General features: G+C 41.0%; 1 protein-coding gene across 1 annotated transcript in view; it reads right to left on the bottom strand.

The window, feature by feature from the left end:
- Nucleotides 1–612: 612 nt before the first annotated feature.
- Kcnh8 (potassium voltage-gated channel subfamily H member 8) overlaps nt 613–21,009 on the bottom strand; it is a 383,313-nt gene continuing 362,916 nt past the window's right edge. Inside the window, exon 16 of the mRNA XM_052745629.1 lies at nt 613–6,127. Within this exon, the coding sequence (XP_052601589.1) occupies nt 5,441–6,127 (687 nt within the window). The 3' untranslated portion in view covers nt 613–5,440. The remainder of the gene's footprint in view (nt 6,128–21,009) is intronic.

Genomic DNA, 21,009 nt, shown 5'->3' with positions numbered 1-21,009 from the left:
ATCTTATGATAGAGACACCATTACCATGCACACAACTCCTTCTGCCTAACATCCCCCTCAGTTGACATCTCCTGTCTAGATAGAATGGTGGTTCATATCCAGAGTTCAAGTTCTGCTTGGCTATCAGAAGACAGTGGTGACTATTTGATTTGACTCCACTGACTCTCTGATTAGAGTAGGAAGAGACAATGTCGCTTATTTGAGGCAACAGTTTACCAAGGCAACATTCAGGAATGGAGATTTCAACTCCTGAATATCACTGCAAATGTTAGTAAGGGACCCTAATAGACCCAGGGAACATTAGCCATGTGGCTGCAGTGACCACAGGCAGTTCTCTAAACAGGACAGTCAGGTATGTACCCCTCAGCACTATTCAGCCATGACCTGCCTGTTGAGTTCTGGGATTTTTCTCCCTTGGGACAATAAACCGCAGTGTAAGGGAGAGCTATATCTTGAGTTCAGGGGTAATTCCAAGGGGGATATGACACTCTTCACCCTAAAGGGAATTCCTAAATAAAATAAAATAAAAAAACCCAGTTCTTTCCAATTAATTTTGTTCTCAAGAATAAAAAGCATGGACACAATTTTAAGTCTCGTTTTTTCCCAATTTATTCTTTGTTGTGCCCACATGTATCATACACATGTTTTACTTTTTCAAGACAACTAGGCAGAGAGAGGAGAGAGAGAGAGAAAGAGAGAGAGACTAGAGACTTAGTCAACTTTAGAATAAATTTCCCTCTAGTCCCAGGCTCTTCTCTCCAAATGGAGGAACCTAAGCCAGAAGGAAACAAGGAAACAGCCCAAGAGGGAAATAGTTTACCTTCAAGGTATATTTAGCTTACCTGTCTTTTTAGAATGTACAGCATATTAATTGCTAGAAAGAACAGGTGTGGATGTAGGGTGTCTCTGCCTTGTTGGCCTGCCTTAACATCTTTCAAGAGCTATTTATTCAGCTCTGTTGAAAGATGGAACCCAGGGGACAAGTTCTTTCAGGACACTAGCTGCAGGGAGTGACATTTTACTCATTTCTTCTGGAGGTACCCACTGGCTTCCTGGGGTTTCAGGGGGAGCTTTGAAGGCTTCCCTGTGAACTGCTGAGTGTTTCATCAGCTCTGAGGGTCACAACCACTTACCACTGAGAAACTTCTGAGGACTTTCTTAATCTATACAGGGTTTTTTTTTTATAGCCTAGGGTAGTGGATATGACTTCTTTGTGAACTTGATTTCTGAAGCAATAGCAAATATCCTAAGAGAAATTTGGAAATGAGCAATAGAAAAAAATGGCATGTGTTTATGGAACCCATTCCTGTTAATGAGTAAATTCCATGAGTCTTTATGTAATTGTAAAGAGGTTTGCAAAATACAGCTTGCTCAAATAAACCCAAGGCCACATGGTTTGGGGCTAAAGAGGCTGGGAGCAAGTACGATAGATTTTTTTTTTCTATCTTTGTTGCCTCCGTTACAAATTTCTTTATTACAGGTGAGTGCTGACCTGAGTCCCGGCACTGTAAGGGCCTGTGATGGGTTGAAAGTTGTGTTCTGATCTGTGGAGAAAAGACATGTTTTGGTTTCATGTTTCAAACACTAGCCTAAGACAAGGAACAGAGAATAAGAGAGGACAGGAGGAGGGCAGAGGGAAAAGAAAAAGAGAAGGAAGGTCAGGAGAGAAAAAGAAGCTGGGGTGGAGACTGCTGGAGGTAAGGAAGAGTAGAAGAGTGTGAGGAGGAAGAAACTGAGAGCATGAAGGGAAGGGAAGTGGGAGAGGACCTGGAGGTGAAGGCCAGGGGGATACATTGGCATTTGCTTAGTATTCCTTTTACATGCCAGGTGGTGGGCTCTCACTTAAACTGCTTCTGTAACTCTCTGAGGTGCTGCAAGTTAGATGTGGTATAAGCCCTAAGTTTAGATGAATAAACTGAAACTCAGAGGTGTCAAACAACTAACTGCCTGAGGTTACACAGCAAGGACCATCCAGACTGTATCTTGAAGTCAGAGTTCTGAATGTCTACCTTCTTAAGATCCTCTGCGAAATGCATGATTTGAATAAAGTTGGAGACTAACTTAACTTTGGGGTTAAGCAAGCTTATGAACATGTGACTACAGACTCATGGCTCTCTTTCATGGGTTTTAGATGCTGGTCCATTTATATACATATCAATAAAATGTAAACTTGTATTTAAGGAGAGTTTAGACCAGTATTTTTAATTTTTACTATATGTTAGTCACCAGGGAGCTCACCAAGTGTAAGTTCCTCAGACTAGGCACTGGCTTAGAGCCAGATGTTCAATGTTTCAAACACACTAGCTCACATCTGATAATCTAGAACATCCAGAACAGTATCATTCTGTCCAAAAGCCAATATTTGAGAGGACACTTGCCTATTAACAGCAAGGTAAAAATAACAAGCTGTATTTATAATTAGCTTCAATTATGAGAAAATTCCTCTTACATTGAACAAATAGATCTCACATAATCTGCCTGGTTTACTTAAACAGAACTACATATAGAAGATTTAAGCTCCCAATATTATTACATTTTATTTTTAAAGTGTGTGTGTGTGTGTGTGTGTGTATATATATATACACATGCATATGGATGCCTGAGGAGGCTGGAAGAGAGTATGGTATTCCTTGGAGCTGGAGTTGCAGGTGAGTTACCTGGTATAGATCATGGTAATTGAACTCAGGTCATCTGAAAGAGCAGTAAGTGTTCTTAGGAGCCCCCTTTCATTTTTTAAAATATTTTTTTTCCTGAATGGTATTTTTAAGGAAGTGAACTTGTAAAGAAAATAACTATTTATGTTCCTTATGGATCTGGAATTTGTTCCTCAGCAGTGGGTGGGTGAGGGGGAAATGCTGGAATCCCAAACTGCACCTCTGATGAGAAGATGGGCAGCTATGTTCTTTGCTGGGTAGCCGTCAGAGAACCTCACATGAGAAAAAGATACGATTTCTCATTTCCTATAGCAACATCATGGCACACATTGCCTAGATCAATCAAGTGCTGCCTCAGATGTGGAAGAATCCTGTGTGTCACGGTGAAGGTGAAGTTGGTTCTGAAGAGGAAGGCACTTTCAAATAAAGGACCCTTGGGAGCCCTGCCATTTCTGAGGTTTGGTTTGCTTTTATCCAGCTGGTTCTTAAGCCACTAAAATCAACTGAGAGAAGAGAAGATGCTGTCTAGAAAAATATCATGTGTTTCCAAACATGTCATTGGCCATCCCAAATCCCTAGAGAGTACTTAATCACCTACTTAAAAAAAGCAGAATCAAGTATTTATTCATTGATTTAGAAGAAAGTTAATTACTTATAAATTTTAAAGGGCAGCAAAGGGTGGATGTGGATATGAAACATCATTAGTGGTCATTTGTGTATATGTTCTAAAATTTAAAACAATATGATGAGGAAAATTTAAAAAACTATCCCAATTGTTTATTTTTAAAATAGGAACAATGATGACTATTACTATGGTTTGGTGGTTATATGAGAGACTAACACATGTAATTTCCAAACATCTCTTGCTATACAGTCAATACCAGAGAATAGAATGTCAGTCTCTGTACTTGGCATCAGTAATAGTCCTGCTGGTTCGTCATGTGGAACTTCATGAACCTGTTAGTTCAATGAACTCTCTTTGAGTAGCTCTTAAAATAAGTGAAATATAGAGAAGAAAGGGGGATGCAAATGAACACATGAAATCTAGACCGTTGCTCTTTCCTCAGTTTCCCCCAAACTTAAGAAAAGACTGAAGGTTGAAAGTGTGAAAAATAGACTGCCTCAGCCTTTACCCAAAGGTAAAGGTTGCCTAATCCTGTGTTGTTTCCTTAAGAGTTCTTTTCTGGTTCTGCTGCTCCAGCCAGGTTAGGGTGTACAAATCACAACACCAGAAACCTCAGCTTGTTTTGATATTTTTTAATGATGAAATTCTGCATTGTTTATCCTCTGTAGTGGATATAAGGCCAGAAGAGCTCTAGAATATGGACTAATTGGGAAACTGGAGAAGATGAAGGCCTAAATGTCCTTAAACACAATATGCAGCTTAAATGAATGTGTTTACATCACTGCCAAACATAGCATTGGAATTTGCATGTTGGTGTGTGTCAAGTACTGGAAACATTCTGGGTTCTAGCTGTGAGCATCCTAGCCATGTAATCCCAAGTTTCCCTTCTCTTGCCACACACATGGCATCCACTGTGTAGCTGTCAGCCCCATGGGGAGTTTTAACTTCAAAGGTTCAATGCTTCAATCGAGTATCATGGGCAGTCTTAAATGGGTACTGTGCCCGGCAGTCATAGTCCACAAGTCTTGGCCTCATTTGGAGATGTATGTTGCTCCATGGCCTTTCCTAAAATGGGGAACTAGGGTAGGACACATTCATAGTTTTGAACCCAAAGTGGCTCAGTGTAGGTTATGATCACATATTATACACACAAATTTTTGGCTCTTAAACCACAGAATACACTGTTCAGAGGATTGTTACATCTGCTGCTGGGTCCACAGCATTGCACAAGTCAGCAGAGATGAGGAGCCCTCTCCATTACCAGGCCAAACCTCATGGAGTTCACACTGAGTCCATGTTTTTATTTCATTAATAAAATATGACCCCACTGTCCTTTGGTAGCCCAGAAATGTGAGGGTATACTTTCTTTTTTCTGTTTTCTAAACTGCATGCAGATAAAAGAGGATTCCTTTAGAAACTACAACCTTCTAATGATAAATAATTTTTGATTTACTATACATAACAGTAGTGCATTTCCTGTTAAAACAGCAAGCTTTTTTTTTTACCAAAATGAAAAGAAAACATTCATTTTTTATAAATAGTTTAAGTAGTTTAAATACATATTTCATACCAAGGTTATAAAAATAGCTTCTTTTTTTCAATAAATAAAGACATTTTCATTTACATGGCAAATAACGCATGGCTAGCTAGCCACTGGCTACCAGCTCTATTTTACTGATTGTCTAGGAGATGACATGCAGTGATAATTGTCCCTCTGCCTTAACAAAAAGGAAAATAGATCAGTGGGAGCCATGCACCCCCGAGGCCAACAATGCTATAGATATTGTTCAGGAATGACAATCAGGCACTCAGGAAAGACCTTTGCTGCACTTCACAAAAGCACTATGACAAAACTCATCCCCAAACTCTTTGTCTGGGGTTTCTATCTACTCAGACCCTCAGGGTCTTTGGATGGTTACCAAAGTCTGCCAAACAGACCAGTAAGTTAATACCTGTACATAAGAAGGGTTGATGCTTTTCAAGATCTAGAAATTGTTTGCTACAGTAAAGAGGTGGATCTGCCTTTCTCTGGCCCCTTGCCCTCTTTTCTGCAGAATTCCCAACAATGCTTGGGCACCATGCCTACTAGAGGTCCCAGAGGCCGACTAGAGCTGTCATGCAGCAGCAGTTTGGCATTGGAAGCTGCCCTTATGTGCTGATATCATACATTTATAGCTTTGCTGTCCTTTGCATCTGCTGTGCTTGTGACAACTTCTGGAAAGTTCTCCAAGGGTTCTGTAGAGGCTGACATCATTGCTTCTTGGTCCCAAGAGCCTGGTAAGTTTTCCAAACTGAAGGAATTCACAGGTCCATGGGTGGTGCTGCCCTCTTCTGATCTACTTGGGAGAACCAGGTGCAAGGATGTTTCTGATGATGAGCAGATGGAGGATGAGAGAGTGGCTGAGATGGACTGCAAAGGTGTCAGTGTGGTATCAGAATGGGGGGAGATGCACCTTAGGAACTGCAAGTGACCTTCCTGGATAACCTGGCAGTGGGAGGGGGAATAATCAAGGTTTGGAGAATGATGCAGTTCTCTGTCTGCTGGGTTTTGCTCATGAGCTTCAGTTCGCTGAGGGCTGCTGCCCAAAGAGGAGGGATCCACACTCCAGATGTCAGAGGTGACATTACCATGATAAAGCTGCGCTCCACCTGCCTGAAAATGTAGGCAAGGCTGGTGAGCACTCCAGCTCACCCTGGTCTGTAGGCTTTCTCTGGAAGGACACATTGGAGCGGGATGCAGAGAACAAAACTTTGATGGCTGCTGAGGTGACAAGATGTTTTCCAGAAGTTGCATGATGTTCCTCATATCTTTCCCTAGTTGCGAGACCTCCTGAGTCAATGTTGTTACCTGTGTGGAGAGAGCAGAGCCAACAACAATGGTCACAGGTACAGAGAGTGAACAGGAAGTGAGCACTGAAGACAGGAAGTGAGATTTCTTAGAAAGAAGGCCACTCCAACTCAGAGCGAACCAAGCTCAAGGTGAGTGAGTAGGCTGGGCATATAGATGGATGTATTTCCTGATCTAAAGACACACCCACTTTGGAGAGATGAGTGTGGTTAGGGGTTTTAATCAGTGACTGGGGTATCATTGCAAGGAATTAGTGGCTTTGAACATCAATGACAGCTTCCACTTCCTAAGAGAGGATGGGATGCAGATAGGTACACAGATGTCACTCAGTGCCTGGAGGGGCAGATACCATGTGCAAAGCACCAGACACACTGAGCCTTGACTGAACAGCAACTCTCTAGCTTAATATTTCCTAGGGGAGGTCTTCTGACAACAGATCCAGAACCAAAGGGACCTTCAAGAAGGAGAGGGTGGTGAGAACTCTTACCAGATTTTCTAGCAAGAGAGTTCTTGGGAGAAAGAGAGTGCGAAGTGGTTAACTAGAGGCAAGCAATATGAGCACCCAAGTGCCCTGGGGTCTACCAGATAACCAGAAGGTCCTTTAGTTGTAACTCAGAATGTATTGTATCTGCTTCACTTGCTGTAGAGGTGAATATTTAGCATTTGTCAGATTCTCAAAGAGACATAGTCCCTAAACACAAGAACCACAGAAAAGTATTCATTTAAAACAATAATAAAATCCACTGAAAGGTTGTATTACTAACATTAGATTTAGATTAAGACAACAACAACAAAACCCCACAGAGTCCACTAGAAGACTGAATGTGGCTCCAATCTGTGCTTTCTGAAGGAAGTCTGCATCCCCTCAAACAGGATACACACAAATTTCCACTCCTTGGATTACCCAGCACTAACACAATGTTGTAGTGCTTTGCCATCTCTATTTTAATACATCATATCTTATGATAGTGTTGCTGTGAATTGATTTTACTATCATAACCCACAAAGGTTCCAATGGAAGCAGCTGAAGCCCCAAATAAACACCATCAAGACCCAAACAGAGCAGTCTCAACATCATGATACCAAAACCAAAACTGCTGTCTGGGGCAGGCTGCCAGGCTTCTTTATCTCTCTCTCACACACACATTTAAAACATATCTATGTATCCAGTTTTTGTACAAATGTATACATTATGATGAATATGCCCTTTAAGTCCTCCACTCTCCCTCTTCTCTCCCCAGCCAGTCCCTTTGTTTCCCTGGACAGCTTTACTTTCATTGTCTACACATTCCTAGTTCATCCACCCCACTTTCTGTGAGAACATTCTGAAACTAATTCTTTTTTAAAATTTATTTATTTTTTGTTATTAAGAGATTTTTCAATTTATTTTACATATCAACCTCAAATTCCCTGTCCTCCCTCCTCCCACCCCCCATTCCCACCTCCTCCAAGGCAAGGTCTCCCATGGGGAGTCAGCAGAGCCTGGCACATTCAGTTGAGGCAGGTCCAGGCCCCTCCTCCCTGCACTAAGCCTGTGCAAAGTGTCTCACCATAGGCAATAGGTTCCAAAAAGCCAGCTCATGCACTAGGGACAGGTCCCAGTCCCACTGCCTGGGGGCCCCCTAAACAGTTCAAGCTAAACAACTGTCTCACTTATCCAGATGGCCTAGTCCAGTACCATGGGGACTCCTCAGCTATTGGTCCACAGTTCATATGTTTCCACTACTGAAAGTAATTCTTTGCAGCCCCAACAGGAAGTGGCCCTGCTCAAATTCAGGCATTTAGAAAAGTCTAGAAGGAAGTCATTCTGTGGTTCAGGCCACCAACTGTTAACACATTGACTGAAATGTTAAGACCAAAACTCTTTGTGCTGGTATGGAACTGTAGCGAACCAAATGGATGCTTGTTTGGCTTATTTTCAGTGGATCTGCAACCACTGGAAGCAGAACACGCCTCTCCATCTCACGATGGAGTGGAAGCGTGAGTATGAAGGAATCAGTAACTTCGCCAATTCTGCATGTGTTGATCACACCCACTCAGGGTCACAGGATCCCTGCCCCACACACATGCTGATGGTTCTATAGACTCCTTAGCTCCATTATCAGCATTTCAGGTTATGTTCGGCCACCAAATGGGATGATAGAAAGGACATCTGAATGGCTCTCTCTGTGGGCACAGTGAGCCCATTCCTGAATCAAATTCACCTGGGTTGGTGGATTAGCTGAGCTTTTCAGTCAGGATGCCCCCATGTGATGGTTTGAAAGAAAATGGCCCCGAAGGGAGTGGTACTATTAGGAGGTGTGGCTTTGTTGGAGTAGATGTGGTCTTGTTGTAGGAAGTGTGTCATTGTGGAGGTAGGCTTTGAGGTCTCATGTGTGCTCAAGCAATGCCCAATGAGACCCACCACTTCTTGTTGTCTACAAGTCAAGGTGTAGGATACCTGGCTACTTCTCCAGTAACATATTTGACTGCATCCTGCCTTGCTTCCCTCCATGATAATAATGGACTGTAAGTGAGTCACCCCAGTTAAATGTTTTCCTTTATAAGAGTTGCTGTGGTCCTGGAGTCTCTTCATAGCAACATAAACCCTAACCTTTCATTCAGAACTGGATAAAGATAGAGCATTGGAGGACTGTACTTGAACTTTAGGTATATTAAGAATTATAGTATTCAGTGAGAGTTTTAACAAATCTATAATGACACAACATTTTAATGATCAAATAAACCAAACAAGCAGGATTCAGTATGTGAAATCTAATACTGAGTCCCAAAAGTGAAATGATGTTCTATTTTAAAAATGAAAAGTGTGTGTGTGTGTGTGTGTGTGTGTGTGTGTGTGTGTGTGTGTGTGTGTGCACATGAGTGTGGTGCCCTCAGAGGCCAGAAGAAAGCATCAGATCCCCTGGAGCTGGAGTTATGGGTGGTTATACGCCCCCTGACATGGGTGCTGGGAACAGAACTCCTACCCATTGCAAGTGTAATGTGGTTTCTTAGTTGCTGAACCACCTCTTCAGTCCCCAAATGGTGTTTTTAAGATTGCTTGTTTCATGAAAGACATCAGAATTCAGGCCTTATCTTTTGCTATAGTATGTTATCACATTGATTCTGAAGGAGTTAGGAGATGCTTGCTAATGTGTTTAGAATCTCTACAGAACACAGTGACATAAACTATTGCCTCATGGATAAGAGTTATATAGACTGTCAATTCAACATCAGATAAGTAAATAGTGTAATCTCAGAAAACAATTCCAGACTGATTAAACAGTAAATTCTCTTCAAAGCAAATTATATGAACAACAACAACAAAAGATTTGCTACAGGGTAAACACAATAATTCAGAATAAATGCATTTCTAGCTTTCAAAATAAAAATTTTCAATTTATTTAGAGCCATGTTCTTGACATCTAACTTACACTGTACAATTACCATAACTTTTGGGCCATGAATTCTGAATGGGACCCATGGACTGCCCTGGATCCAGGAATATAAACACATATTAACTGTTCCAAAAGGCAAATTACTATCTTAACTGGGACTAAAAACAACATAGGAGTCAAGAAAATAGAGTTCTTAAGTGATGTGAGGGAAGATTTCCATCATTGTACTCCTGGGGACACGCCCCTGCACCCTATTAAAGTTCCATGAGGGAATTAATCCTTTGCAAGGACAAGGTCGGTTGTCACAAAGGGAGGCAGCATCTCCTGAAGGCGGAAACGATGGTGACACTGATGGGGACAGGGACTTCCACAGGAGACACAGTGGGTTTGAATGCAGTGGTGTGTGCTGGTTCCTGCTGGGTTTGCTGACAGAGTCTATTCTAAGATAGAAAAGACTAGTCCTGGTTAAGTATGAGAAACAAAGAGTTTACTTTTTGAGGGTGGTAGAATTCAAGCCTCCACCTTCTTAAAACAAACAAACAAACAAATAGAATTGTCAGTGAACATTGTTGAAGCTGCTTTCAGTCTAGGACTGTCCAGTTACAGAGTCAACATGGAACTTAGTGCCAGAGACTGTGAAGTGAATCAATACAGTCAAGCAGAATCATCCAGACCAAAAAAGGGCAAGCTTTCTTCTTGCCCAACAGCAACCTAAAATCCTTACATATTTCTGCCACTCATATTAGAAAACATGAGTCTTCCCAAGCCCCACCTCTTTTCTATCTTTTTTTTTTTGTTTGTTTGTTTTTAGAAACTTTGCACAAAGAAGGCTGTGTTGATGTGGACTTCTGATTCAAGGTAGAGAGAATGGATAAAAGGAACATTATTTGATGTGTATTCTCCACTTGTATATTGCTTTTCATACATTCATTTTCTTTTTTCTTCCTTCTTCATTCTTTCTCTTCCTCCCTTTCCTTTGTCCCCTCTCCTCTTCCTTCTCTTATGAATGAAAACCCAGCAGTCTGGAATTTAAAACTGTTGACCAAACCAGTTTCACCTTCACCATGTGCCCAGCAAACTGCTCACACCCAACATTTCCTCTTGTCCCAAGTCCTGCCAGAAAGGGGAGCAAGGAAAACACTATTTGTGCTTCCAAGTGACTCGCTTCTCTGGTCCTGACACCAGAGCATCCAAAGACTCCCCTCTTTTATTTTTGTGGAAGGATCATATACTGAAGTCTCAGTTCATCAGGGCCAAGCAGTTGTGTTGGAAATTCCTGTACTATTAGTAGACATCACATCTTGTCACACACAATAAACTTGCCAGCAGTGATAATCCCACACACTGCACTGACCTTGATACGAGTTTAAGAAGGGAACCACTAACTTGCCACACTTCCTTATTTCTCCCACATCCAGGATTCCTTAGAACTTCTGTGTCCTTATTGGCCTACATTTCTAGAGTACCTTGTTTACTGCTGTTTTGTTTAATCAGCTCTACTGATATATTTTTACCTGTCTCCCTCTCTCCACTGATCATTTTCCCATAAGGACTGTGATGTATGGCTTAAATAACATAGATGTAAATTTTAGTCCCTATATAATTGGTTTTATGTCAGCATCCCATGTGGCTGGATTTGATAATGGATACAGAAACTAAGCTCAATTGAGAATTTCTGTATGGCAGAGAATACTAATCCAGAGGACAGTCTGGAGGAAAGGACAACCACAGTCATCTATACAGCTCTGCCTTTGCATCAGCCTGTTCTGTTAACACTGTTAATATCAGAAGAGCCTTGAATTTTAGCATGGTCTGGCATGGATTCCTGTGGTAGTGCAATAGTTGGGGCTACTGGAAACTGTGGTTTAAGACTCTATTTTGCCAGGTTAAAGTTTGAATAATTGCAGTCAGACAGGTTGGGGATTCTCTGACTGTGAGATAAAATGTAAGGATGTACAAGTTGGTGTTGATCAGAAATGAGCAAGGACCTGTTTGGGCTAAGTGCAGGGAGGTCAGGGACTTTACTAGTTTTTTAAGTAGCTCAAGTTTCTGTACAAATATTGCCATATAGTACACACACTAAACTTTGTTTTGGTAGATGGGTAGTTTAATTAAGAGTAAATTGTACGGTGAATTTCTTAACATGTGTTTCTATTTTTTTTAACTAAATTTAAATAATTTTTCCTACTGATTTAAACTTGCAAGGACAGAAATAATTATCACCAAGCTTCTAGCAGGAAAGAATGCTTCATATGGTCTGAATATCTTATCAGAGTTTCTACTGCTTAAAACTGAGAGATTTTGGAGCATGTAATTTATTATTTACGTGGTTCATCTATGAGGCTGACTCCTATTTTTCACAGTAACTGCAGACACTGTCATACATTGTATTGTGGCTTTTGGTGGAGACAGAGATTTGCTGTTTTGTTGTGTTTATGGCATGTGTTTTGGGAACAGGAGTGTAAGTCAAAACACATCCTTAGCAATGTTGTTTGTTTCTTGTGAAATAGCTCTCCTTCTGTACATTTTCTCTTTCTGATTCCTATCACTATCACTATGACTCATGAACTCTGGAACTTGGTAGTCAGAGAAAAACATGGTATTTTCATTTTCATGTGTTAGTAAGCAGATGGGGATGCATCTGGTGACGTAATCTTCTTAGTATGAAGAGTTAGTGACCTGCCTCAGTGTTTGCCAAATGTGCATATTTTCCTGCTGGACACAATTTTCTTAAATTCAGGGGTACTAACTGCACCAAAAGTCTCTCTGCACCACACACACACACACACACACACACACACAAACACACACACACACACACACACACACACACACACACACACACACACACACACGCACACACATTTTTATAGGCTGATTCTAGTAATTTAGTAATCTTTCACTGAATTCTTTGTCATCTTTATTTGTAACAAAACTGTAGACTGCCTAAGTGTGGTAGCACACGCCTATTTCTCAGCTACTCTGAAAGTTGAGGCAGGAGGATCATGAGTTTGAGGTTAGCCTCAGTATCTTATCAAGAACTTGTCTTAAAATAAAAAATCCTGGAGTTTTACTTCAGTGACTGCAGAGCCCCTGATCACATGTGCAAGGACTTGGGTTCCATCCTCAGTACTGCAAAAAGTCACATATGTTTACAGTAAAATACCTGGTGGTGACTGATGTGTATTCACTGTGCGATAACTATGTCAAGCTAATTTATGGACCATACTTAGTATTTATCTTTGTTAGGAAATTTAAAATGTGTGTTCTTAGCAATGTATCAATATAAGATCTCCTGAGCATCTTCCTTTGTCAAACTGAACCTTGTGTCCTTTGCCTACCACCCAATCCTCACAGTCCCTGGTAGCCCCAGTCTGCTCTCAGTCTCTCTAGTTCATTCCCAGTTCTCACAGAAATACGTCCTTTGGTTAAGCCCTCACACCCTGAGCTGTCAGCAAGCATGTGGCCCTCTTTTGTTTTCTGTCATGTTGGTCAATCTCTAGGTAGTATTGAGCTGTGTGCACATGGCTCTTGGCAGCTTTCTTGCTATACTGTTGGCAGGCATGGCCTTGAAGGGAGAGATTAGAAGTGAAGTGGGACTCAAGTCTGATTATATTCAACCACACAGTTTCACGTAGCTGAAATAATTTTACAAAGAGATGTTTCCTTACAGGTTATCTGGCTTCCCCAGTCAATACAAGAAAGAAAGGAAAATGTTTGGTTTTTCCTTTCCCCCAAATCAATGTTTAAAAAAGCTTATCTGTTGCCCCCTGAAATTGATCAATTGGTTGTTTATTGATAAACATTAGAAAAAATTCACAAATATAGAATATTAACATTGTATCTACTATATTTATTATTTCCACTGAAACTCATGTTTGACAAGTATGCATATGTTGTGATTATCTGTTGACTGGTACGCTGCTGGGCCCACTAATGTTCAGTCATGAATTGGGGAGGGACTCACAAGGGTTTGCCTTTCCCTGAGGATATGCAGGGACAGCTAACAGCTGTTCAAGTAGCTCTTCAAGTTGCCCACAATCCTATAAGTAATCTCAGCTGTGCTCACCTACACCCCTGTAAGTAACCCATGCTCCTGAGGGTAACTCCTTATCTTTACCCCTCTAAATAATCCTAACTGAATTCAGTGGTTCACATGGAAAGACTTAGGTGGGGTCATTGCTTTGGTCTGTTGTTGGTGCCTTATCTGATGTGAATAGACCTGTTTGTCTTCTCAGGAAAAGATGCCCAAACAATATGCTACTGTATCCTTCACAGAGTATAGCTGCCTCCAGGTCCAGTGAGGAGTCTGCTTACCTCTCTACATGAATCTTTTATAAGAAATCCATTGAATAGAGGTCTGAGGGACTTTTAAGGTCCAGAAACCCACCCCCAAACTACTAAGACTGGGAAATACATTAAACAGACATACATGACAAGCTGCAAAATCAATGATTAAGAATACAGTTTCATTTATAGTAGAACCAAAGGAATGGGATACTTAGGAATAGATACAAACAAATAGGTGTGAAGCTGGGAACTGAAAATTATAAAATATTGCTTGGAAAAACCCTAGATACATACTGAAATCCTTAGTTCATGAATCAGAATATCTTCACATGGCAGTATTCCTAACCATGGTTCATAGGCAGAAAACAAGGGAACATCACAGAAGAAGGGGCAGGAAGAAGGTAAGGGTTGTAGGGTAGAGAGAAGTGCTATCAAATGTCTTCTTGGTTTGACATGGCTATTTTACATATGAACACCCAACAGCTGTTAGTCAAGATCAAGGTGAACCCACTATTATTATTCTGCTAAATGGATATAGCATCAAACTGACCTCTAAATTTGCCTCTCTACCTATAAAATAGTACAGATCTCAGACCTCATGAGATTAAGTTTCTTTGGGTAGTGGATGGTGGTTAACACAGAAACTCACAACTGGCAGAGAATAAACATCAGCAGAGTGCTCAGTCACAAATGAGACATCTGTATTACATCCCTCTCAAAGCTCAGGGAAGAGATTCTAATAGCCAGAGGTCAGGGAGGACTCAAGAAAAAGAGTGTCTTTATGACATGATGGGGCCTCCCACTCACAAACTAACAGCAGCTGTGGCTGCCTGCATAAGACCAGCACACGATCAAGCCAGTCAACATTCTAGTGTGGAGCAGGAAGATGTTGACAAGAACCCTCCTAACTGGAGAGCTGTGGGCAATTGATAACTTCTGGGGGAGGGAGGGCCAGGTATATTTAAGGGTATGGCTACTGGTAGATGGACCATATTCCAATGGATGTCCCCATAACCAGGGCAATTTATGGGCAGCATAAATTGGAGTTGAAGGGTTATGAAATAAAAAAAAAGAGAACATATGTAGGTGGTTGGAAGTAGAAGTGGATCTAGGAGAAGTTACGAGGAAGAGTAGGGTGAATATTTTCAAAATACATTGTCTGAAATTCTCAAAGAATTAATAAAAATGTTTTTTAAATTTCAGCAAGGAGTGCAGAGGAGCTCACAAAGCTCCATCCCATCTGAGGAACTATTAGCAGTTGATGGCTGCTGAGGGAGAGAGAGTCACTGTTTTTTGGGAGTGTGGCCACTGGTAGGATGACACCACAATCATATGAGTACATGGACAACATTAACTGGATTCAGAGGTAAGTAAGTAAATAAATAAATAATGGTATGCATGAAGTTGGGAGGGAGATAAGAAGATGTGGTTGGTCATTCTGAGGTCAATTGAGATTGATATGATCAAGATACATTGTATACATACATGAAAATTAAAATAATAACTAAAAATATTATTTAAAAAAGAAAGCATGCTTTCCTCTTTGTAGAAATAGGGGTTTCTAAAGTTGGCACAAAGCCCCAGACAGCTGAAGCTATCTTGAAAGAGGAAACTGAAGATGGAGGACACTTATCTTTCCATTTTGGAACTTGCTACAATGCAAAGCAATAAAGACAGCAGAGAGCTGGGACACAAATAGACTAGTCAGCAGAATACAAGTTTGAGTCCAGAAACAGGGAGGTATGGTGGTGCACACCTGCACTCCTCTCAGGGGGCTGAAGCAGGAAGATCACAAGTTTGAGGTTATGCTGAGAAAAACTCTAAGTAAAAAACTTAAGGTCAGAAGTAAACTGCAATGGTTAATCTAAATTGGTAGCATCACTGGATTTAGAATTGCCCCAGAAACAATCCTTTGGTGTGTCTATGAGGATATTTCTAAAAATGTTTAATTGAAGAGGAAAGACCCATGCTATATGTGGTGTCACTGTCCTATGGGCTCTAGTCCCTGAGTGATATAAGGAGAAGTAAGCTGAGTGCCAGTATTAACATTTCCAAGCCTCCTGACTGTGGATGCAGTGTGATAGCCACCTCCCCCTGCTGCCACCCTCCTTCCCCTTGAACTGCAAACCAAACAAATCTCTCTTCCTAGCATGTTTCTTGTCAGACATTTGGTTATGGCAACAAGAACAGTAACACATGCATTAGCCTTCACATTCACACTCCACTGATTTATGAACATCGCTTTCAGACTTCTCAACTGGAAAGAGTGTTTTAACCAATGGGGCTATAAAAATTAACACACAAATAAAGCTAAACGCACAACTCATACAATATGTACAACTTAACCCAAAATAGATCAAAGGCACAAACACAAGTGATTACAGTATAAAATTCCAAGAAGAAAACAGAGGAATAAATATTCATTACACTGGATTTCTCACAAATATGACCCCAAAAGTACAAGAAAAGAAATGAAGACAGATTAGCTGTCTCTACAATCAATACTCATGTGCTTCAAGGGATACCATCAAGGAAGTCAAGCTTAGATCTACAAAAAGAGGAGAAACTCATGTGTTTCATAAGGAACTTGGTTCTGTAAAATGTAAGGAACACTTAAGAGTTAATAACCAAAAGACAACACAATTGAAAATGGGAAAAGGATGGAAAGGAACAGTTCTGCAAAGAAGATCAATGACTAAAACATCGGCAAAGGTGCAGAGTGTGAGCAACTGTAGGGAGCTCTAACACAGAAGGAGGCAGAGTCTAGTTCTCAGGATTAAAGAGGCCACCATACTTCACACTTGGTGTTTACATCCTCCATACAGTCCTAAGTTCACAATGGAACTCCTAGTGCAGATTTTCTAAGAGAAGAACAGTATAAGATCTGGGAAGACAAACACCTTGCTGAAATAACTGAATGTGAACCTTAACTATTGTTTCCCTCCAGGGCAGCTTTTCCTTCTCAGCAATGTTTATGCTTTGTGCTCACTATGCCAAAGCACTTTTTCCTTAAACACTTTGCCATGTCTTTCTGGGTCAGCCAGATTTGAGAAACTAGAGCACCTGTAGCATTTACCTACAAACCTCTTCAGAAATGTAGTATTTGACTCTCAGAGTCCACAGCCCCTGAAGTGACTTTTATTATTGTCAAAGACTTTAATCTTAGAATCACAGCTTCACTGAGCTATGAAGCATGGACACTGTATCTAAAGCAGGCTAATATTGGTGCCTGCCCTACATCTTTAAAATTCCCTTACATTGCTGTGGGATGTTCTGTATGTCAAGTGTGTTGCTGATTGGTCAATAAATAAATCACTGATTGGTCAGTGGCCAGGCAGGAAGTATAGGCAGGACAAAGAGGAGAATAAAGCTGCGAAGTGGAAAGCTGAGTCAGAGAGACACTGCCAGGCGCCATGATGACAAACAGCATGTGAAGATGCCGGTAAGCCACGAGCCACGTGGCAAGGTATAGATTTATAGAAATGGATTAATTTAAGCTGTAAGAACAGTTAGCAAGAAGCCTGCCATGGCCATACAGTTTGTAACCAATATAAGTCTCTGTGTTTACTTGGTTGGGTCTGAGCAGCTGTGGGACTGGCAGGTAAGAGAGATTTGTCCTGACTGTGGGCCAGGCAGGAAAACTCTAGCTACATTACATGTTCTGGGAATGTAGGTTAAGAGTAATATTATTCTTTTTCTGACATTTAAAATGTATTTAACTAGTTAATTATGAAGTCTACACAGCAGGGAACAATTCCATATATGTGAATTATATACATAAATATATAACTTATTCATCAAATTTTGTGTGTGCATGTATATATATATATATTATATATATATATATATGTGTGTGTGTGTGTGTGTGTGTGTGTGTGTGTGTGTGTGTGTGTATGTATGTGTGTGTCTGCAAGTGCACATGCAGGTACCCAAAGAAGCTAGAAGAGGGTATCCCATCTCCTGGAGCTACAGTTACAGGAGGCTATGAGGGCATGAACACCTGACATGGGTGCTGGGAACTGAACCCGGGTCCTCTGGAAGAGTATAAGTGCTCTTAACCACTGAGCCATTGCTCCAGACCCTGTATGTTAAATCTTTGAGCAGATATCAAGAGTTCAGATTCATCAGTGCTCCGGCAGTGCACTCGGTGCCTACAGTGTGCACCACAATCTCTGCTCTGCTGCTGTCTGGCATTTTGGTAACAGACTTCAGAGTCATGCAGTAGATTTCACATTTACCACCAATGTATGTCTTCCTTAATAGTAACCAAATAAAGTATAAAGTAAGAGTAAAGCAATCAGCTGATTCCATCTACAAAAAGTAGGACTTACACAAAGCAGAGTGTTAGGCTTCAACTTGATTATTTTCTATGTCAACAATATGACTTTGTAGCAGATGTGAGGAAAACATACGTAGGAGGCTGTAAGGAGTAACTGCACATTCATAAGCCACTTTGTATTTTTACTGTACCTGGCTTGGTGGCTTTTAATACACTACACACAGGGTCAAGGCTATATAAATTAAATTGTGTGTAAAGAGCAAAGTTGTTTATTTGTTTTTTGTTTTGCTTAAGATACAACCATGAGAAAATCAGATATTTTACTCTAAGGAAAAAATCTAATCTTTAGAAGGAGGTGATTGGTCCACTAATAATTTTATCTTGGCCTTCTTACTTTGATGAATATTTCTCAACAGAAGAACAATGATGAATATATCGAATTGCAAGGCTCCTTTGTTTTCCAAATGGATCTCTGTTTATACAGACTGCTGGACCACATTATCAAAGAGCAATAATACAGTGATCACTTCTTTAGCCTGACCTGGACAGTGACCACACTTGGAAGAAATAAACCTCCTTTTCCAAGAATAGCTGACTCTAAGATTCAGTTAAGAAGTAGATCACTTAGAACTCTTACATGTTTGTGTCAAATGGGAATGGGAAAACCTCCAATGGCATTATGGGTGGTTTTAGCCAGGGCAATGTCTGAAGAGAAACTGCTCAAAGGAAAAATGATGTGCAGATTGCCAACAAGATGTCTAGCTGCTTTTTTGTCCCCTCCTGCTTCAAAAGGCTACTTTATTTTAAAATCTTAGATGTCTGGCTTGCATGTATGTCTATGTACTATGTGTGCCTGGTGCCCACAGAGGCTGGAAGAGGTCCTGGATCCTCCAGAACTGCACTTGTAGGCAGGTGAAAGCTGTACCTGTGGATGCCAGGAACCAAACCTGGGTTCTCTGCAAGAGCAGCTGGTGCTCTTAACCCAGAGCCATCTCTCCAGCCCCTTCTGTAGTTTTCAGTGGGAAGTTATTTGGGTAATTCCCATACAGTTTGGACTAGTCACTATGATTTAAGAGCTGTCAATCCAGTTAGGGAGTTCTCTAATACTGTCATTTCTGTTCTTCTCCTGGTACTTCCCCTCTTAGTCATTGTCTCACTTCAGAAACAGCAGGATGGAAGGAGATGGGGCAGCTGAGTGCAAATCTTCATTAAGAGAGACCTGGGCTACTCCAGCTGCACTACTGTGTTACTGCAGATCATTGCAAGTTGGTGTGACCACATGAATTTCACTTATAAAATTCTCACTAGTATCAGTACATGGTGATCCTACCTAAGATGATGGCATGTGAGTTCTAACTTCAGTCTGGAAGGGGACTCTTTTACCCTCTGTCTCTCCACACGTCCTTCTTGTGGTCCAAAAGAATCCCAAAGCTTCTTGAATTTTTCCTGTGAGGGTTTCTCTAGACTGCTCTGTAGCTAGGCCTGTAAAGAGCCTCAGTCCTTCTTTTCCTTGTTTCTGGGATGAACATGTTTGAGTTGTTCCCTGCAATCTCTCAGAGGTCCCCAGCAGGCCTGAGCTCCAATTACCCACAGGTTAACTCATTAACACACATTTACTTTTCACCTTCAAGCTTTTCTGATGTTTTTCCAGCATGCTTCATTGGCCACTTCCAAAATAATTATTTGCATCTAAAATGTCCCAGAATGTGTTTTAAACTGCTGTCATTTGGGGAAAGCAATTAAAACTGAGGCAGCAACCAAGAAGCTACCTTATTCTATGTAAGTGGGCAGAAAGATGAATCTCATCAAAACAGAGAGTAGGCCCATCATTCCACAAGGCATGGTCTCCTAGATTGTGTACAAATCTGACTGAGAGGCATCACTGGAGAGACAAAGCATATTCTAGAGCTGACTCTTCATGATGGCTAAATGAATAAAAAACTAAAACGTACTTAATCACATATTTTAAAATAGATGAATTTTATGATACCTAAATACGTCTTAATAAAGTTGTTGAGAATACTTTATTTTACATGGACAACCCTAAGGTTCAGAGAGGTAAAGTTCCAATGCTACATAACAAACAAGTGTTGGGTAAAAAGCAGAACTTAGGCCAAAATGACTCTGAGAAATTACATTCTCCCATGGACTAACAATCTTGCTTTAACTCATTGAAAACTGAGGGACATCAGTTAAATAAAACATCTGCTCAAAATATAGGTTATATTGAAAAAAAAAAAGTTGCCACGTGCTGTCAAGGTTGGGGAAAGCACACTCTAACAGCAAAGAGGTCCTGCGTAGTATCACACTCAAGCACATTCAGGTCAAGTGTCCTCTAAAAGTCCCTGTCCTGGGGCAGACTGGCCCCTCAGTCTATGACAGAAAGAGGGGAAAACAGTAAAAAGACAAAGAGATTTAAAATACACCCTTGAGAACAGCTAGAAGATAAACCATTTCTGACAGAGGTTGCTATTATAAAAACATCTACAGTGGGAATAGAAAGCCAGATGCTCGCCTGTGGAGAGATCTCTCTGCTTTGCACAGGTCCCTTAGTGGGGAGCATCATCAGGCTGCTCATCAGGGCTTCCTTAGTACCTTTCTGATGGATGTTGTAAGCACCAGCGCCATGGTGGTGCTTCTGCATCTTTTCCCTCTGTGGTTATTCCATGTGTCTTTGCTGGGTGTTATAAGGGTCTGAAGTGACTGCACTTTGTTATCTATCTGCTGTATCTGTCTTGGACAATGGGTCAAAGGGCATGCATAATTGTCCCCCTACTTATGCACAGGAAAATGGAGCTTGCTGCTGAGTTACAGGATAGGGGAAAAGTCCCAGGGCCCTTTGAGGCTCAGGCAGTTTCTCTCCAGGGGCACAGCTGGTTATCCTGTTACACCACTTCTGCTGTAGGTAGAATTCTGATCTCCTTTTCCCCTCCATA

This window comes from Peromyscus californicus, unplaced genomic scaffold, assembly GCF_007827085.1.
Source record: "Peromyscus californicus insignis strain IS unplaced genomic scaffold, ASM782708v3 Scaffold_19__1_contigs__length_69161282, whole genome shotgun sequence".
Lineage (NCBI taxonomy): Eukaryota > Metazoa > Chordata > Mammalia > Rodentia > Cricetidae > Peromyscus > Peromyscus californicus.
Note: the sequence above shows the minus strand (reverse complement) of the source record. Positions and strands in the feature narration are given on the sequence as shown.